The 21,860-nt window shown below is 38.1% G+C and overlaps 1 protein-coding gene across 5 annotated transcripts in view; it reads right to left on the bottom strand.

Annotated features, from left to right (window-relative positions):
* Positions 1 to 6,444: 6,444 nt before the first annotated feature.
* ZNF280D (zinc finger protein 280D) overlaps positions 6,445 to 21,860 on the bottom strand; it is a 41,925-nt gene continuing 26,509 nt past the window's right edge. For 4 of the 5 annotated variants that reach the window (XM_071568355.1, XM_071568357.1, XM_071568356.1 and 1 more), the window contains 2 exons: positions 21,775 to 21,811; positions 6,445 to 9,001 (listed from right to left, as the gene is read on the bottom strand). In XM_071568355.1, the coding sequence (XP_071424456.1) occupies positions 8,380 to 9,001; positions 21,775 to 21,811 (659 nt within the window). In that variant the 3' untranslated portion in view covers positions 6,445 to 8,379. Of the gene's footprint in view, positions 9,002 to 19,510; positions 19,609 to 21,774; positions 21,812 to 21,860 lie in introns of all 5 variants that reach the window. The other variant, XR_011698936.1, reaches the window with a different exon arrangement.

Genomic DNA, 21,860 nt, shown 5'->3' with positions numbered 1-21,860 from the left:
GAACTTCATCAGTTATTGATCTTTACCTAATGGGTGTACGTTATACTCAAGAATATCAGTTTACAGTCAGGTCAAATCTTTGTGAAGTGACTGATAACAGCATGGTCAGATGCTGGACAGAATTTCATGTTTCTTGATAGAGTGGTCTACTCTCATTAACCAAGAAACCAAAAGAAGCAGCATTTTGCCTGTACATGTTCCATATTCCACTCACAGTAAAGTTCTCATTTGCTGCTGCTCCTTATTGATTTTTTTTATTTGACAGTCCAATGACACTGTTTGCTGCTTTGTGTTTTCTCTGGAGAGTCTGTTCAGAATTCCTCCCAGCTTTAGCAGCACCTGCAAGGAAGAGAACATGGCTGTAATTGCAGGCAGTCAGTTCAGGGTGGGTATGTTTTACCCACTCTAATTAAGGATCAGCAAGAGACTGACCTTTAAAGCATTTTTTCATAGTCCCTTCTCCCTGTATGTTATGCAGGGTAACAAATATAAGAGAAAATTCTCATAAAAGCGCAAGTGGATTGTAAGCTCTATCAAACAATACATTTTATTTTGATGAAGAGAACCAACACATTTGTAAGAGGTCTCTAAACACATTAAATAAATAATACATTAACATAACCCACAAATTATGTGAGAAGACAGCATATATATTTCTATTACTGCCAAAATACAAATGGCAATTAAGAGACAATATTTTAAAAGCTTCCAAGGTACCACTGCTGAACAGCAGCTTCCTAGTGCAGTTAAATCACTCTGTGATAGTTTGGAATCAGGAAAGGAGGTCCACTTTCATCCAGAATTCTTTTTGTTTCATTTCAGCAATGGATAAACTTTTCTATATATAAATAGTGTCTATGAATCAGCTGTGCTAGGAAGGGCCAGCGTTATCCTGGTGGAAGAGCACAAGCCCAGCAACAGTTCTGAGAGGCACAGCTGTCCTGGACAGGAACACACTTCCCAAAGCCCTCAGGGAGCCCCACTTAGTGCACATCTCACCTGCTTTTATGGAGTGCAGATGAAATCCCGTCTCCCCCCCTGAGTAGCTCACCTACTCAGGAGTGTGCTTGGATAAGCAAGATGCTCTGATTCAAGTAGAATGGCAATTTTAGACCAATCTGTTCAGACAACTTTATGCTCAGAACAGCATAAGGATTGTTACTGCACTCTACCCATTTTTAACACTGCTCTTTATTACTGTGTTCATCTACATCAGGGAAAATAAAACCAAGTTATGTTTCCATTGGAGTTGCACCTAAACAAGTGTGTGTGTATACAAGCAAAAGTAACAGGAATGCAGGAACAGCCCAACGTAGTTAAAGCTTCACCCAACGTCTATACTACCACCACTATCTATAAAGTTCAGTTTTTCTAAAGTTGTCCTTTCAGGCTGAATTCTTCCTAATTACTCACAGTGCTGGGATTCATTTTGAGTTCCTCCATTCTGTCCCAGGTTTACTTAGCAATAACAGTTCATATATAAATAATTAAAAACTCCAGGGTAAGCCATGGGTGGCAGACTAGTTTTCTACTTACTAAAATCCTACACCATTTGACATTTGAATTTGGAGAATTTATATTAAAAATTAGCCTTCTGTAACTACAGTGGGGTATCCCTATTGTGATGTACTTGTTGGATGAACCAAGTACATTTAATTTGCACAGATCTAAAAACAGACATCATGTGCATGCAAATTACTGAAGTTGTTTTTTAACATTTAAGCTTTTATACTGAAGGATATTCAGGTCGTACTGAAAATAAGGCTTCTCCCTTCAGTGGCAGTTCAGTGAAATACACACAATGAGAACATCTCTGGAGATGGAGCCACAGTAAGCAGTTTCCAAAGGAACTGATCCAACAGCTTCATGGCTTGCAGCTGTTTGCTATGCCGAAAGCTCAGTGTTTACTCTTCTTAGGGCAATGTTTTCCATCCCCCGGCAAAGTAGGAATTTGTTTACATTTCCCTACAGGCTATTCCAAAAGCTGCATTTCTTAGGCTGTGGTTTCTCATTCAGCAGCAGCTGAAGGGCCTGAACTGGCCGTGCTGTTCTGTGGTGCTGCCACTGGGGCTTGCTCAGCCGGAGAGCTCTGGGATTGAGCTCAGCATGGGCCTGCAAAAATTACTCTGAATTCTGTTGTGTTCCTTAATTCCACAATTTGAGAGAAAAGGCAGGTTAAACAAGTGAAGAGCACAAGACTGTCTAGTGGGGAATCTAGGAGAATTTTAAAACCCTGCAGGATGGGCAAAGAAACCACTATGAAAAGCCGAGGATGAACTTGAAGAATTATTCCAAAATTCTAACTTCAGTATGTTTTGATTTTATACTGTACTTTTACTCAATTTTTAATATCCATTAAAGGTTTGAAATCTTTCAAGCATCTTTTATCTTCCGGTTCAAACCTCTGGATACTGGGACTACATCCTTGCTAATAATTTAAATCTGCTGAGGGAAACAAAGCTTCCTCCCTTGGCTTTGCAGTTGTCTTTCACTTCCTGAATAAAACTGAGAAGAGTTCTGGACAGAGCAGATTATGACAGAGTCCCACCTACAAGTAACTTGCATTACTTTTGCCAGGAAATCTTCAGTATGTTCACTGTATTTCAAACACAGATTGTGCTTTCATTTCCTTTCACATCAAGACTGCCTTCTAAGGAACCCAGAGGACAACAGATTTCTTTTATCAAATAAAAATAAGTTTTAGAATATTAAAAACTATGTTTTGCTTTAATAAGTTTGACTTAGTAACTTAAATCAATTTTAAGTTGCAAGCAGGTCTGTGAACATTCAAGTCTGTGCATTCAAGTTTCTCTTCTAATTTGAAGGAACTTCTAATTTATTCTCAAGAAAGGCCAAGTCATTATCAGCATTAAAGCAGAAGCAACACAGCCAGCTTGATATTTTTCTGCTGTGGTACTCACTGGCCTGTGATCTCAGACAGAGGTCACTGAAGTGACAAGCTCTAGTTTGAAGGATGTTTATTTGAAACTGCGTTGCTAAATGACCCTTCAGGAGAATTGACAGAACTGCACCATTTAGCAAAGACTAATAAAATGCCATTATTCAACACTAAGGCCCATCTTACTACACCCACATAAACCCAACCTACCTGCCATGAGTTAAGAGATTCTTTGGGTTCCAGTGAGAAAGGTCACACAAGCACTGCTGCCTCCTCTATAACTGCCTTCCAGCGGTCTCAGGAGGGCATCCAGTATGTTATCTGGGAAAGAAAACACAGGGGAAAGTCACACAAATAGAAAAAAATGCTTTCCTAGCACAAACATGCTGCCTTGGGGTCCTTTTGGGAATTCTGAGCTATAAGGGGATCTAAGGCCCCTGACTGCCTTTCAGAGCCATTAAAACTGTGCCCAACTGCTCTGGTTCCTCAAGCTGCAATTTTAGGGATCAAAAAGCCTCCTTGCATCAGATAAAGCAGGATTCCCAACCTGTCTTGCACATTGCACAGTACTATTCATGATTAAAATTTGGAACTTACTGTTGCTTCTCCTCTGCAGAAGTCTCCTTTGCTTTTTCTTTATTAGCCAACAACTCAAAAGCTGATTACACACCACCTGTCAAGGGCAGGAGATGCTCCAAGACACAATAGATTGTGACAGGGAAAAGAAGCCACTTAAATGATGTCTAACAAACACACTGGATTTCATTAAAAATGCTGGGCAAAGGTATCATGTGCCATCAACTTGCTAGCTCAAGGAAGCAGTGAAGTCTTTCCAAGAAGATTAAGTGGAAAAACACAAATCTCATCTGAAAACCTGAGAAACCAGTACACAAAACTCAATTCTCATTTCAGGCAGTAAATACTCAGATTGTTCAAATACATACAATTAAAAAACTACTAAGTATTCAGGTTCCACTTCTACAGCATTAAACAAGAAGGGAAAAAAGGACTTCGCTGCAATTGTACAATTGCAATTTGTTGCTACAACATCACAATAGGATCAGAATGAAAATGTCACAAGAGGCTCTAAGTAACAAACCCACAAATTACTTTCCTTTAGTCAAAAGAAGTAATTGTTAATTACACTATTTAGGAGCAAAACATACAAAAGTCACATTTGCAAGGCCACCACACAGTCAGTATTAGACAACTTTGTTCATGAAGAAACCGCTACATGCTATTCCACTCACCGAGATTTTGGGAGAAATCAGCTCTTTCGAATTAAATGCCTAACAGAGAGAATTTTAGTGAACTAAACATGAAATGCAGTTTATTTACATTAGATTCATAACATAAGCAATTTAGCAATACTGCTTAAAAATGTAGACCTGGTTGCTGACAAACTGCCATTGCTGAACATGGACTTCACTTAATGTTGTCTGATTACAGCCCACACACGTGTAATTTGAGCATTTAACTTTCTTAATATGAAGATAAATTTGCCCAAACTTAAATGCAAATATACATATAAAATCACAGTTATTCTTGTGGTTGTCAGAACCTCATCAGCCTCTCTGATGTAATGGTTGGAACAGTAAAGAAAACCTCAACAAGCCCAGCACATTTTTACACCAATAAACTCATCATCTCCACAGCACCCTGCAAGCACAACAACTACATTAATCTCTCTCAAATTAATTGTTTCACAGCTAAATGTTTTCCATCTATTTTTTTAAAAATCTTAGGTGCAAAAAGGAAACACATCAACTTCACGAGGTTAATTTGGGTCAATGAAATGCATGAATACAAAATTTTAATTAGTTGTCTTAGAGCTAGAACAGTGATCCAAAATTCAAAGGAACATAGCAAAGAACTCCCACATAGTGTCTGTAAACTAATACGAAATATCAGTCAACATACTTTGCCTTTTAGCACTGAATTAATGGTAGAAAATTCAGAGTCAAGATGATGCATAAAAACAATGTTCAAAGGAGAGAACATACTGGGCTTCTTCAAAGAACTACGAACTGTCCTTTTGAACTACATTAAAACTGAAGCAAACATTCTATTAAAAGCAAAAATCATTCAAAGTAATCATAAAACATACTTACCAATTTTATTAGAGGCATATTAAGCATACATAAAAAATATGGGATGCAACTATAAGTTCACGAGCCTCAAAAATCAACACTAACCAAAACAAAAAGAGAACATTAAGGTGTAAAATTTTCCCCGCACAAAAATTTCTAAGCAATCTGTTAAAAATGCTGTGACAGTCCATGGCCACAGTCTTTGGGGGAGTACAGTGTATCCTACGACATAAAAATAACTGCTTTCTACATGCCAGCATATAAATAACAGTGCTCAGTGCCTGCAGAAAAGCTTTAAGATCTTTAAGGTTTTGCAGAATACAAGTGTTACCCAAGGTTCTTTACCCTGACCTTCAGTTTTTGATTCCTTCTAGCAGTAAAGCACCACAGAAATGAGATTTAACACATATTGCCCAGGGTTTTTCTCTCTCTGCCCCAGGAAAAGTGGACATAGCTTTGTTATAAAACTTGCTTAAAATACATTACCCAATATTCCAAATTCACTATGTGCTACAATTGGATTTTTTTTCTGGGTTCACTCATCCATTCTGTTTAAGAAAACCTGATCCACCAAAGATTCCCTGTCCAACTGCACAAGGCAGAGTGGCTGCCCCTGAGGAAGATCCAAGTGCCTGAACACTCACTGACCATGAGCTAATGGTGACAGCACTTTTCCATTAATGCATGGCTCATGACTTCCTCAAGAAGCAGCACTATATAAACAATCTGCAATGATTATTCAAGGCAATATGGTAAAGCTGCTGAGGGGAAAGGGTGACTAATGTGGACACCAAGAATCAACTTCAGTGACTGTTTTTTGGTTAAGCAATGGAAACTGGAGGTACAATTGAGATGGTGCAGAAAACGAACCCCTGGTGGCTGTATAGGAAAACCACCTTTTAAATGATCCAGAAACAACAAACTGAACCATGTCCAGTTATGTTCAAACAACCCAAAAGGCATGCAGTGTAACTCAGTCCTCCAGAGTGGCTCCAGCCAAAAGCATCAGTTTAACTCATCTTTGAGAAACCTCCCAAATAACACAATAGAAATTGATCTTTGTACTTCCAAGGTCTCCTACAGAGTTTAACCAGGAAATCAGTTACTCCATATGGGCAGAAGAGTGAGGAATTTTAGTTTTTCTCATTCACAATAATAACATGCCAGCCAGTGATCTCATGATACCCTTCATTGCTTAGAGCTGATGCTGCTCTTGCTAGACCTGTCTAGTTCTTTTTCACCTCTTGCTTCAGGACCAACAGACATCAGTTTGAACATGACCTTTTGCTTAAGCATCTTCAAGATGGTTTGAAACAACTGACATAATAAGTAACTGAGATGATATGGATATACTTCTCCCAAATATGCAGATTTTTAAATTTGAGTTTTATTTTCCAACTCCTCAGCAGCACATGGCCAAGTCCTTCCAAATTCTTATTATTAAATGTCCTAAAAATTTAATTGCATAATACAAGAAAAATATGAGGAATTAACAAGCAAGTATTGTACAACTGGTTCCAGTTGAACTTTCCCAACACCACATGTGAGAGCATTATTCAAAATACGTAATTTGCATGGAAGATCATCAATCAGATTCAAAGCACCACAGAGATTTCCCTGGGTTTAGGCACAGCTGCACTGAGGAACTCCCTCGGTAACACACACAGCCAGTTCTGTGGCTGCTCAAGTGCTCTGAGCTGTGTAAAACAAAGCACCACACTGAGTAATCTTCCATGTGTAAAAGCATGAAGACATCGCTGGGCAATCAAACTGCTCCTTAATGCTTTCACTAAGATCTTTGAAGAACAAAAGAACAAAGCAACTTATTGCTCTCAGCTTTTTCATGTATCTTGATATTTGAAGTTCCTGAAGCGGCAGATCTCCAGGAGCTGTGACTCTGTAAACTGTTCCACTCTTCTGTGCAGTCTGGAAAGGTCAGCACATCACATCACAACACACAGGTACAGAAATACGTTTAACCATAGGCACTTGCTCATTTAATTCTATAATAAACAAAACCAAACAAAAATCCCCAAACAAACATCTCAAATTCACAATATTGAAGTTAAAAGTTTTTGGGGAACTGGCACCAAACCCTTTTAAAAAATGGGAGAAGACTATGCCTGAAATTTCAAGCTGAGCATAAAGTTATGCACAAAGACACTTTTTTGTTGCAAATGTTTACTCAAAAAGTAATAATTTACAGCAGTGCTTTAACAGCTGTCCAAAACATTTAACATTCATTAGAAACAAAACTAAGTCAAAAGCACATTCTGAGTGTTTAATATGAACAATGAAATCCTAGGAGCAAGCTACAGTTAATTATATGCATTCCTATATCTAGCTAAGTAGAAGACAAAAAAAAATAAAATACCCAAAACCAAAGGAAAAAAATAACAAAAAATAACTCAGAAAACCCAAACCCAGCAGCCATCTTTCTGTACATAACTTAAGTACAAAAAGTCCTGAAACTGAACTGTACAATTCTACCTTATATGCCCTTGTGTCCTATTTTTAAGTTAGCCAGTAGCAGCTGTAAAATGGCAGAACATACGCCAGGCGGTGTTTCCAGTTTGGGGGTTTCCTTATTCTTGCTTAAAACCATTTTTACATTAAACCATACTTTGGTGTGGCTTAAAAGACCATTCCTATGGGTCTACACCTAAAAGTCATTAAAACAAGGGTAAAAACCTAAAAGCTACAGTACTTTCAACATTATGTCCTACTTTATACAATTAGGTTCGGTATTTCTGCACAGCCTGCACAGTGAAAACCCCACAAATATATATTTTTATTGTAATAATTCCACTTTCACTGAAAGTTTATTAAGGTAAGCTTACAGCCTGGCAGGATTATACCTGTACAGAGGTGCACAGATTCATATAATTCTGTTTACATGCTTTTACAGACAGGAATGTGACACCAAGTCCCAAGGTTTATGTTTACCCAAGTCACCAGCAGAACAACAGCCGTCACTACAAGTGTGCTCCAATTCATCAGAAGGAAGTCCATACTCAAGTCTACTGTTTAATGATATTCACACTGAAGAATTTAAAAAAATACTTTCTGGGCGAACAAATCACCTTATCCTGGGCTAGTTAACTATAAAAAAATTAGAATTTATACCTCTCTTCAAATATCAATCTAATAATATATCACATCCAAGAGACAGGAAGGTGTACTTGAGAGTGTTACCTTCTGTAAGTTCAGTTAGCTCATACATACACATACATGCTATCTCCATATGCAAAACTCCCCTTTGGTGTCTCCTTCTCTCCTCCCTCTCCCCCCTCCCCCCACTTTTTTTATATTTAGCATCCATAAGCACACTCATCAGGAATGGTCCATGGTGTTCCTACCACAGTTTGTAACAATAAAATTGACACAATTTCAGCTTGCTTCATTTTCATCTGTCTTGTGTACAGTTGTCTCCATTCTGTTGGGATTGCTGTCCTTAGAAGTCTCATCTGTTTGCTCACCCAGCTGTCCAGCCTTCTTCGATGAAGGCGTGACATTCCCTTTCTGAAGAATCTCAGTAGCTTCATGCTCTAGCACCTCTGATGGAGTCAAGGGCTCCAGATGAATGCTGCCTTGCTCACTGATGTCCGAGCCAATGGACTCAGGGTCGTCCCTCCTCCTGAAGAACTGCTCAACGCTGACATCCTCGCCCAGCGTCAGCTTCAGGTCCCTCGCGCTCAGCGCTGACAGGGCAGCGTCATCCAAGCCACGGTCCAAGAGAATGTTGTCCGAGCTTTGGCACATTTTCAACTCACTTTGACCACGATTATGTTTTTGTTTCTCATCTCCTGACTGTTTGTTATTGTCATCTGAATCACAACATGACCTTTTCTCACACAAAGAATTCTTCGAGCTGTTGCCAGGGAGTTCAAAAGGAGGAACATCTTCTGCATTTGACAGTGATGAGTCTTCATTCTTGTCAATGGATGTAACTTTTTTAGTTTGATTTCTACTGCATTCTTTTGTTTCATCTGAAGAGTCATGCTCTTGTTTGCTGAAAGAAAAACCAAAACAAGTTATTTTTCTAACACAGGAAACAAAGCAATACATGTCTGTGCCCTGCAGAGTGACACTCAGGGAGGCATTGAGTGTTTCCTATCTGGCTGTTGAGACATCCTTCAGTGCTGAAATCTTACTGGTCACTGAGGGATTCATCAGAATATTTTCATCCTATTACACTGATTTTTCATTCATAGTAAGGAATGAACTCAAAAGATAGGCCAAATTACCAAGTTACAAACTATATTTGCTACTTTTGTCAAACAGAAATGTTAGGGGTTATTTTCATTTAGTGGACCAGCTAGGACATTCTTGAACAAGCAAACAATTTATCTAAGTTCTTTTTCAAACTTCTGGGAAAAAAGGCATTCTTTGAGGGAAAACTCAGGACTATGTTCCAGCACAGTGCTCAGAAGCACCCACTAGCTGTGACTGACATATCTAGTCTTGCCATAACTGTTCCTAATTACCTCATCTGTTCCAAACACTTCAGCCATACAGAGCTGCATAAATACTAGTTAAATATTTAGAATTGTTGTCATATGAAAATTCAGTCGACTCTTTATGAAACGTGTCTACAGACATGATCTTTAGCTCCTGTTTTTCACCAAGCAGCTTGGGGGTGACATGTAGTTGCAGAGCTCAGGGGCACAGTGTGGCACTTGCTTTATGTGGCAAGCTTTGAACACAGATACGCAAAAGGCAAAAAAAAGGTTTTAAATAAAGGGACAACTAATGCCTCCCTATCACACAAAGATTAGTGTTCCACACTGAAAGACCCAGATGGATTATATATATGTGTGCACACACAAGATTGAGATCAAGAAACTCCTCAAAGGAAAAATCTGTCTGTAATATATAAAACAAATTGATCACCACCTTCCCCATCTTCTAGTAATCAAAATCCCAGCTTCATCCAAACCCAGCCCCTTACTCTCACTCATTTTTGGCAAAACACAGAAAGGGAGGGAGAAGTGGTGGGGAGAGAAAATAGAAAAACATATATACATACTCATTCCTCATGCAAAAAAGAAGATACCTTCCTATGACTCACTTATACGAATGAAAGAGTACAAAAAATTAAAAAAGCTTTTGCACAACAATCATGTCACAATTATCCACAAACAACAGTGATCTTTCGTATTGCTAAGCACATGAAGTTCCTTTAGATAGAACAATTCTGCAATGAAATAATTCACCTCTGCTGAGAAGTGCAGATGAATAAGCAAACCCTAGAGAGTGCGAGGCACTAGAATGCCACAATGAGAAGAAAAATAATACAGTATTTCAAGAGTTCATCCTGTTAGTACATCAGCAGCTGAAAAAGAAGAGTCTTCTATCCAATATTAGGAAAGAAAAGTATTTTTACTACCCTGTTTGCAAACCCTGGTAACAGCATAAGAAAACTAGAAATTCAGACATCAAAAACACTGGAATATGTGAGGATGTGAAAAACTGAATTACGCAGAAAGGGCTGACAGTGAATGGTTAGAATGCAAAATCTGTCTTTGGTTTAATGATGAGTCCAGGTTCTAAAGATGACAAGAACCATGGCCAGGCCATCAAATAAGGGCCACATGGATGAACTGGCTGCCAGTGCCTATGACATCAGGATTCAGAGTGACACAAACACAGCAGCACAAAACAATGTTGAAGCCAAGAGTTGAGTCTACCAGGTACAAATGTATCCCCAGCTCAAGTTACAGAAGCTTAGAAATTAAAGAGATTTAGTTTTCTTTCTCATTGTACAGAAAATTTAAGATTTGGGTGCCAAGTGAAGTTGACAAAAGCTAGGCTCTGATTATTTGTTTTAAAGTCCTACTACCTCAAGTATTTTTGCTGCACTTCATTTAGAGTACTGCATTATTTTATACTGCTGTTTTATCTTATGATTTTAAAAATAATTCGGGGGAAAATCTACAGCAAAAAAACCCCACTACAAACAAGTGACATTTACACGTCTTCACCCAGAGGAGTTACAAAGTGTGTGCAAACAGCCCTTCCTTCAGTGTGGGAAAGTATTTCTGCAGGTAACAAAACTCGTCTTAGAGCTGCATTCACAGCTTGGTGCAGAACTACACTGCAGTTTTGGTTTTGAGACACATTCCTTGACTGTTCCCACAAAACTATTTGATTTACAAAGCACTGCTGGGGCATGCAAACTACATTTCTTTTTGAGGAAAATGAGCTGGAAGCTCTGATCACAAGTGCTCCCACTCCTAACAGAGCAGAGTCCTCAGGGGCCAAACCAAGGGCTGTTCCACACAGCTCTGAACACACACACAGCATGAGCCTCCTGTCCAGGGAACACAAGTCTGGGCTAAAAAAACCCTTCCCAAACACACTGCAGGGAAGATGCAGCACTCAGCTTTCATCTCCTGACCTGCTCCTGTAGCACTAATTACTTGCTGACATTAACCGTAGTTTAATACTAGAACAGTGTTTGAGGACTGAGAATCTCTAGTGCTAAAGCTACAATACCCCAGATGTCTGTCTTAAAGCCCATAGTGTCAAAGTTTCAATCAGAAAACACTGAACAGAGTTATATATTAAAACTACTTTTGTCTACTTAAACATGAGGAGGAAGTAGTACATCATATTACAGTAGAATTACAGTGACCATTTACTAATCCATAGGGTAAAGACAGAGAGCTTCTAAAGCCTGAGCCATTTAGTCTGAATTAAGCAACTTTTAAATAAAAACAAAATTTCAAACTATTGGCCCACACTGCATATGACTAGAATAAAAAGCCATGAAGCAGACAGACTCTGAAAGCAGTTTGTCTATTTTTTTCTTTAAAGGCACTACAAATGCCTAGATAACAAATAACCACAATTGTGTTTTGACTAAGCTTTTAAAAGTTAAGTTTGCAACAACAATTGTGAAAGATCCCTAACTGGGATAATACACTTCAGGCTGTAGAATCTGCATTAATATGAAGTCTAAGTCTATGGAAAATACGCACCAAAAGTGTGTAATATTTCATTTCTTTCCCCAGACTGCCATAATGTAAGTGTAGGAAAAGCGAGTTAATACATTTTTAAGCATTACACAGCCCTACAGATGCCATTACATCAAGTGGAACTATAAGAAAGACTTAACAAAATGCTTGTCACAGAAAAAACTTTTGGAGTCTCTATTAAAACTTAACCAATGAAATAAGCCTTTTAATTCTCAAAATCATGAACAAATTAATTTTTTCCTTCTATTTTTAGAAGAGTAGAAAAGCATGTGAATGAAAACTGCCAACCAGTCTTTTAAAAGCATCTTCTACACTACAGGGTATCTTACCCATAAAACCTTACTCATATTTAGAAAATTTTATGTGCCAAAGGGACAAAATTAAGGAGATTAACTTTTCCTGAGTACAATTATAAGTTAATTTTGGTTTGAAAATAAGAGAGGTCAATATATAAAGATTAACATTTAAAATTATTATTTGTATCACAACCTTTTATTTAAAACTATGTAAACAATGTTACATACTTTTAGCATAGCAATTTCCCTCCTCCTCCCTGACCTGCTCTATTCTGTTTCTGAGGCCCAATGACACAGCAAAGATTTTAAGATTGTACAGCAAAGCAAAGCTCATTCATTTTAAAATACTCTTTGCAATGTCTGTTGTAGTTCATTATTTTTCTGTCATACAAACCCCAAACACCTACGACCATGCTAAGAAACACTTTCCAACCACCTCCTCCTCCAAACATCCCTCCGTCCCTACCTCTCTGCCCTGCCCTGGCTCTCCTGTTTCCCCCTGGGAACCGCCAGGAAAGCAACACTTCTTATCTCTTTGGATTTTAAATGTTATGTTTTTAAACCACCTGTTCCATCCACTTGTGGTTTTGGTTCTCCAGCATCATGGGGGCCTGTCCTGTGACCTCCTGCTGTGCATTTTGACAAACAGCCACGATGTCAAGTATCTGGCAGCAGCAAAGTCACAGGCATTCCATGGCACCTGGGAACAAACAGCCAGAGGTTCCACATGGCCCAGACCACCCTGAAGGACCAGCAGCTCCCAAAGGGCTTCCTTCAGATGCCCTGCAAGCTCAGCCAGCAAACAGCAAAGTAGCTTTTTCTCTCTGTTCTCCACTTCTTCCAACTGTAAGGGCTATGGTGTGTGGGTTGGTTTTTTTATTTTATTCTTAATTAGGTTTGGGAAGAGGAAATTGCAGTTTGTTTTATTTTTTAAATGAAAGCCAATATTATGGAACATAATTTTGTAGAGAAAAAAATGCAAATCTGACATCTTCTATAATGCTGAAAGACAACACAGGATAAAAAACTAAGAGAAAAGGCACCTGAAGTGTCAATGGCATCTCCGGAAAAGGTGTTACTGGGTATGTTTGAGAATCTTTCCTAACACTTCTGAATGAAAATGAACAGCCTTCTCATTTCTACCATTGCTCCTGTTAAAGAAAGTCACCAATCTCTTTGCATTTTGGAGAGGGGTCAACCACTGTCACAAGGAAAATGTTTACCAGGTCTGAGGGCTTCTCCCACTGCCCCACCACCTGGGATTTCTGTAACAAGACTGCCCTTTCTGAGGGGCAACAGAAAGACAACTTCTTACAGAAAAAAAAGAATGTATAAATCAGAATCTAAAGGTGGTATTTTTAAAAAATCTAAGAATATGTACCATGAGATCATTTAATTTTCTGACAGGCAGAAAGAAGGGGAAAATCTGTACACACATACCTAGGAAAAAAAACAATTCGGGCCTGAAGAGACATTTCCAAAGGTTATCCTCTTTAAAGGACAAATAAAAAAAAGTCTAAAAACATTACAGTTCAGAGACAGTATTAATCCAGATCTCAAGTTGTATTTTGTGGATTTCCAAGTTCCCAGAATATGAAGACACATAAGGAAAGCAAATAGTTCCTTCCTTGGAGTCTGGAGGCAACAATGCGAATGGATTGAGAGCAAGTGGAGATCTCTGGCATGGCAGAGACATTCCAGCTGTGCCCCCACCCTGCCAGAGCTCTCTGCAGTGAAACACAAACCTGCATTCTCACTCTCTGCAGATCTTCTGAACACCAAGACCCAGCAGTGCATGTACAGTTCAAAAAGAATTGTGCTGGTTCTTCACACTAGTTATGAGGTTCAGAGATACTGTCAGACTGTGTGTGGAGAAAAGAAAGACATTACCTCCAACTTAGCTTCTTTCTGTCTAATGCAGATTTCAGCCTTTAACCTGGTGGATAATGAATTAAGATTTCATGTTTTAAAATGCTGTAGGGTTGAAACAGAGATAAGGACTAAGAGATGTACAGTTATAAAGCAATTTCGTAATCCAATACCAATTTTTAAAGTTGATAGTTATTCTGAGCTTAAATGTACTTCATTTCAGAATTTAAAATGTTTTATTTGGTGTACAGAAATAAGACAAATTTGTTTCATGTAAGCTGTTCCAGTTATTTTGCCTCATATAAACCAGGAAGGAGCATGGTGAGTATTACTCTTATTCCAACACCTCCTGCAACTCTGCCTGAGGAATGATCTCCTCACCATGAAGGTCTTAAAACATGATTGAAGTTTTTAAGATGTGAAATGCTAAATTCAGTGCATAAAGCTACCTGACAAAAGCATCCCCTGATGCAAACTCAGTTTTCTTTTACTTGTCTGCCATAGCCTAAACATCCAGAACACAGGTGTAGTTTACCTTAGGACAGCTGTAAAACATCACAGTTGACCTCCAACTACTGTTTGGAGGAGACACTTCCTGCAAAATACCTCTACAGGCACAGTACATACATTAGATGAGCTATAAATTATTTAAATTTATTGACTTTTAAAACTACATTAATTAACCAGCTTATCACAACATCGTTAAAATTGATTTTCTTGCTTTCTCTAAGAAAATGTTATCACAGAGGCAGCAAGTACGTCTCCTAAAAAACCTTGTTAAGTCATCAGTTCTAATAAAATCTAACCTTTCAAAGGTTTCTTACAAAAAAAAAGAAAAACCAAACAAACCCCTCAGAATTGCTTATGCCTGTATCTTCTTTGTTGATGCTGCATTAAAAGCAAATTCAATCTGCTGAAGTATGGTGCTGCCTCTGTTATATTTAAATAATGTTATTAATCATAAATTAAATTATTCACAGCCTCAGCAAGTCTTAATGGTCATCTACAGGGTACAAAATACTTGACACAGAAAGCAGCTTTACCACTTAAATTTTATGAAAACTGTGTGCTGTATCAACTGCATGTACCTTCCTACATCCAAGACAGCAGTGCTGAACAACCCAGACCTTTTAAAGCATTCCAGCAGTTTGAGCACACCATGAACACCTTTTCACACTGATGTTCTGGCAGCTAACCAGCAGCTTGAACTGTAGCATAAATAATTTATAACTACTGTAATTATTAGATCTTAATTTGCAACAATAGATGGCAAAAATAACTGCAAAAAAGGGATTGTTTTAAAGTAACATTTCTACAATAATGCTCTTCTAATTAACAGTAAGAGAAATTACCAGGGTAAATCAAATGAGAACGCGTTTTTGGGTCAGGGACTTTAAATACTCTGAAGTATTTAATCATGAGCAGGACATGATGCAACACCAAATACTTAGCTTAGCTTCACTGCTTTAATGATTTCTACGCAAGAACTTAAATATGTTGGAAACAGCAATTTGTCAAAAAACAGACACTCTTGAAAGAGCCAAAAAATTTAGACACAAATAGACCAGATATTGTATTTGCAAGGACAAAACAGACTGTTGTTCTTGTCTGAATAAATATAAGTTTTGCCACCAAATGGGTGTGAATTGGATCTTTAGATTATCTTAAATCCCTTATAAACAATATTTTACATTATCAAATTCTGATGAGTTTCTGTGTTCATGTTTTACAGTTTATAGAATAGATTCAAACTGGCTAATTTATACTGTTCTGGAAACAAGTGGAGTTTACAACATTTTGTGATAACCACATCTGTGTTAATATGGTTTACTTTGGGTTCCCATGTCTATTCTTAACCTTAATTCTGTTTAGAACAGGTTTCAGAAAGCAGCTCCTCCTAATTTGTAACTGGCAGATGTTCCATGAATGGCCACTAAACCATAGAAAATCATCAGCTTGTGATGTTCCCAACACTTTATGATATAAGAAATCTCAAATCCCATAGTTCTCAAACATCAACAAGGGCAATGTACTTTCTCACATCTGTGAAGCTACAGTGCTTCCAAAAAACATTATGAAAATAAAACAGATTTTTACATCTCCAGTAAGTACAACATGCTGGTCCAACAACTTTGAGCAATTCTGAAACTATTCTAGATCTCTCCAAAGATACTTCATTCTACATGAAAATAAACTTTGAGTGAAGAACAATGAAAAAATGTCCTTTAATTGTCAATCTCTTTAAAAATGCTGCCAAAATTTAGTGGCTGAGCACAAAATTTCAGCTTTATTGAGACACTCAGTGGAATGAATTAGCCATAAAACCAGGGAGACTCATAATAAAAGCCAGGTAAGTAAGAACATTAATTTAAACACCTGAAGTCTAAATTCAGTTTGATCTGAAACTTTGATAGATGAAGAGTCGCCGAGATCTACTGGAACTGATCTGGAGTCAGTGACGAAAGCTTGACTCTGAAACGCAGTTCAAGCACAGAGAGAAGTATTCTCATTTAAGTAATTCACAGCCTCATTCCTTGCCCAGTTACTTACATAATAAAATTGTATATATTTGCACACACACAGAGCTTAAATCATGAGCAACTGTCTTCCCATCACCTCTCATGTTTTCTTACTACCACAGCTTTGTTGGGTCAGCAGCACAAACTCAGCTGGAACCTTTTGCCAACCATCCCCTTTTTATCCACCTCAGAACCTTTCCTGGGATGACAGCAGCTTGCAGAACTTCTGGAAAACAACTTTGTTGTTTAAGTGGCTCAAGGTACCCTCCAGCAACTCACCTGAATGATACCCAGCATTATAAATAAAAATCTATTTACAACCCAAAGAATGGAAACATCAATGGGTTTGGGGTTTTTGGGTGTTGGCTTTTTTTTAATGAACCTCACTTTTTAACAAAAATTCCCTATTTTGCAAGCTGTAACTCTTAAGAAGAGCTTATGATTCATGAAGCACAATTCTTCCCCAAATATCTGACTGTACAGGCATTTCCTGGAAAGGTACAGGGGAACGCACAGTTAGAGACAAAGCTGCTGCTTCTGTGCTATGGTGTTCTGCACTGTTAACAGCTGAAGGAGAATGGAAAGATGGTGACATGAATGTGACTTGATACTGTCTCCAGTTTCTCACCTGTAAAAAGGGGTTAGCAATGCAGACAGGACACAACCTGCTTTTAGTATCACAAGCAGTGAAGTGTTACTGCTCACAAAGCTCCAGTTCCGTTTAAAAGAATAACAGAAACAAACATTTACTTTGGGGAAAAGGCTTTCGAAAAAAGGTAAGACATAACTGACTAATCAACCAGTGACCCTCAACATCCTAAAAATAACAAAAGTGAGACAGGTTAAGGTACACACAAATGACATCTTAATTGTTTGACCCTGAGCTAAACTGGTCATACCACACATGTTCACACTCTGCCCCTGCAGATGCGGTCCAGGATGCTGCATTATTCATCTAAGTCATTGGGACCAAAAGAGAGATTTTATACTAAGTCAGGCAGGTTTACTTGTGTGGTGTAGGAGGGGGTTTATGTTGTTTCCCATATGAGGAACTTTCCTGAGATCCTCACACAAATGGAAACAGGGTGCCACAATGCCAATTGACTCTACATGAACTACTTCCACAAAGCTGTCAAATCTGTAGCTTGCAAGTGTTTTTTAAATGCAAGTCTGAAACTTAAATTTCTGTACCAAAGCTGCAAAAGAACCAAAGGATAATATTCCAAACGAGCATTCAAAAGACATATCATTCACAGCTTCAAATCCAAGTGTCTATCTAAGTGTAATTTCTGGGAAATTCTTACAGAATTTTTCTGAAAGCCACAAAAACCTTCAACCCCATTCCATTTTTGTTGTTCCTGGAAACCTGAAGGCGAAATATCACAGACTCAACTTCCTCTGAAATGCAACAGCATGTTCACAATGAAAACACAAACCCATTATGCTTTTTTTGAATGCTGCTGTGTCAAAACAGAAATAAGTCCTGAAAGAAAAACCTGTAGTAGGCAAGTGATGCTTGAGGGTGAACAGCAGCATTCAAGATGGAACAGAGCTTCTGTCAGAAGGAAAAAAAGGAGCAAAAGGAATGAGACTTTAGAGTACTGAGTAAACATGCAGATGCTCCATCACAAAATATGTGTAAGAGACAATGGATGACAGGACCCTTCCTATTATCAGCAATACCACAGTGGCTGCAGTTCTGGCACTGTCACCAAAACTGTGACTGCTTGAATACTGAAGTGAAGAGGACAAAAATACTGGTAAAAATTAATTACTCTCAGAAAACTGGATAATGTAGAAAAAGAAACTGCTGCAAATCAGGAACAGTTTGCATTCACCAAAAATAATGTCTTATAAGTAGGATGTTATAATGCTGACTGATCTCAGAGCAAGATTAGCTTAATCTATTAGGTTGCTTGGAGGCCAGTAAATGAGAGATCCAACCAAGACATGTCCACTGCAAGCAGGAGGTTGAGTTTGGAGGAACATTAGATGTTCACCATGGCAAAAGGAAAGCTCATCACATGTCCAGACAACCTGTTGATGGATAAACTTGCCACAGACAATCTAGAATTGAAGATGAAGTCAGAAGCAGTGAAATCAAAAGCAGATGTCTCAGCAGCTTGAGTAGAGCATCCTTGAAGATGAGAGATGATACCAAAAGAACGAGGTGAGAATGAACGGGAACTGTAGCTGCTCCACCCTCAGAATCAAGGCTCAATAAACGTTTCCATTACATGCTTTCTTCCTCCCACAGTATTTAAGACCAAAAGAAGCTACTGGAGAGCAAGGCAGCTAATAAATTCCTTTGGCCAGGATCCAGTTTATGTAGTCACACGCCACAGAAGTCATTCAAAGCATATTTTGCCACTATACACCACAAAGTCACTGGCAGACAAAAACACAACTTACTTGAATATTAAATAGATCAGGACTTGTATGTTTTAGTGAACACCCAAAAAGAATGACAAATCCCTTTAGTTCTAGAAGGTGGGATCAAGTTCAGAACTAAATAGGGTTTGATGTCAACCCATATACGTCACCGTTTACACACTACTCCAGCTTGGGATGATACTGATGGACTGGAGCAGGAAAGACACTGCAAATGAGCAGCAAAGGAACACTGCACCACAACTGAAACTTCCGATAAGCGTCTCTTCAAAGGAGGACAGCCCCAAAAAGCTGCCAGTCAATGCTGCAAAGCAGAGAACATTATCACAGAAGGGCCTTTGCCAGACTACAATACTGGGAGAAAAGACCAGACCTATTGTCCAAAAGATGCAAGAAGAGAACATCACAGCTTCAATGCATGAAGGAAAAGGAAAAGGTCTGGTCAGATCCTTGTTGGCTTACATACCAAAATAATCCCAAGCTGGACAGGGTTCAATTTTCTGGTCCACAATGATGTATCAGTGAGCCAAGGCAGTATAGGATACCTGCTCACTTTCAACTCCCCTGCAACAAAAATGTCTTCTGTCAGTTCATTTAAAAATATGTTAATGGTTGCGCAAAGCAGAGAGTTGAGCATTAGAAGAGTACTGGCATAGTTATTAAGCCTTATTCCCTCAGCACAAGGTGGATCACCAAATAAACAAGGTGATTCTATCCAAAACTTTAAAAAGCAATTTCTGCTGGAACATCTCCAGCTAGATTATCTGTATTACTAATGGCAGGATTCTGGTCCAAAGAGAGTCTCTTTAACAGTGTACAGAGCTCATGGAACATGTCTGGTCATTAGCAATAAAGATGAGTCTTTCAACACATACAGACAATCTGATATACAATAAAAGACACCAAAAGATACCATCTGAGAGTAGCAAGAGAAGATCCAAAAGGGTTCAAGACCGTAATTGTGAGTCATTGTTTCCGATGACGAAGGGATTCTGAAGAGCCCCATAACCAAGTCACACCTCTTTGAATTATAGGTCAAAGAATGGGAAGAAACATTGACAGATCACTGAGAAACTACACAGCAAAAGTTATGAATGTCTGCAAGTTCCTCTTCTTCCAAAGAAAACTACAGAGTACTGTTAAGAACCATCCCACAAAAAGATGAACACTTCTGTATGTACTCTGTACTGAAAATAACAAATTTCAAAAAATGGCACACAGGTGTCTCATGCTCTTTGGTTTAGCAATGATATATTCTTGTCCAAAGTATCAGAGAATTAGTATATGGAACAGGGACAAGACTTAGTCAAATTAATGAAGTCTATGAGCATGACAGTGTCAAAAAGCACCATCACAGATTTCACATCACTTCATGTAGTACCACTAACTAATCTTATGTCAGCATCAGAGCTCTGAAAAATAATGGCTATCTGTGTCTGTCCTAATCTAACAGCTTGCAGACACAAACCTGCACATATTCTTGACTTGATTTCAAATATTTTCAGTGCTCACCCCTCCATTTCTGAGTAATACATACTGTATATCCCACATTCTTAAATATTTCCATGTATTTCTGTGATGCATTCAAGACAAAGATCCTTTTGCAGTACTCACAGTCTGTCACAGCTGTACATCTTTAGCCACCATTCAATACATATATAACCTTCCCTTACAAATGTTTCATCAAGTATTAATTCCCAACACCTAATTCCACCCCCAAGGCAGGGTTTTCACAGATGTCATAGCTCCACACTTGGTTTTGCCATTATTTGAGTTTCATGGAAAGCTAAACTGTTAAAGGATTCCCTTTTACTTTTCACTGTATAGAAACTAAGAAAGGAAATACTTAAGAGTTATGAAATAATCTATCTGGGATATTTCCACTACTCAATGAAAGCTCATTTATGCTTAGAGGCCTAAGAACTTGCTCTGTTTAGAGTTCTCGCCATGCAGGAGACCATCTCTTAGACTAATCTTTTAGAATCCTGCTATAGGCTAGACTGACTCAACAAGGGCTAATCTTCTTCCTCCATCTTTTAAAATGTCCTCCTTTGCAGTGTAATCAACATTTTTGTTTCTGTGTTCTGAAAGGGTTTGAAGTAAACACAAATGTTTGATTTCACTGACACACCTCTGAGCCTTCAATTAAGGAAATCTCCTGCAATACAACCTCCACAATACTGCAGGTGAACTAATACTAATTTCTCTTCGAAAGTCAGAATAAAAAAAGTTAAAACAAACCACTATGCTTTTGTCATGTTAAGAACATAATTTTGAAAATAATTTCTAAATATTTATACAACATTAAGGCTGAATTTGTCCTACTTCAGTAAAGGACATTTCTTTTGGTATTTGTATTAATATTACATAAAGAACATAAAATGTTTATTTAATAAAGCTAGTATCAAAGTAAGCTGAAGTAAGTCTCACTGTCTCTAGACTCAGAGGTCAGGATTGAGAAGTTCCAACAACACCAGAATTATTTACGCCTCTCCAAACTGAACAAAAACCTGTTTCTCATTTTGGCTGCAACAGGTAATAATTTCCTCTCTTCGTTCTTGTAATTGTGGACATGGTAAGAGCAAAAAGCACTAGTAAAGTAAGAATCTGTGTTCATCTATACATGTCAGATTTATGAAATTCCAAAGAAACCCAAGTTCAAAGAGCAAACTTTGGCTATCTATCACTAAATTAATAGCAAAAAACATTAAGCAGTAAAATAAAACTTACTCAGATACTTGTGCAGCAGTTGGGATATCTACAGAAACTGAAAATAAAAACAAAGGATTTATTAAAATTATTTAGAAATGTGGAAA

The sequence above is a fragment of the Pithys albifrons genome, chromosome 13 (genome assembly GCF_047495875.1).
Source record: "Pithys albifrons albifrons isolate INPA30051 chromosome 13, PitAlb_v1, whole genome shotgun sequence".
In the NCBI taxonomy this organism is placed as follows: domain Eukaryota; kingdom Metazoa; phylum Chordata; class Aves; order Passeriformes; family Thamnophilidae; genus Pithys; species Pithys albifrons.
This window is presented reverse-complemented; position numbering and strand designations above follow the sequence as displayed.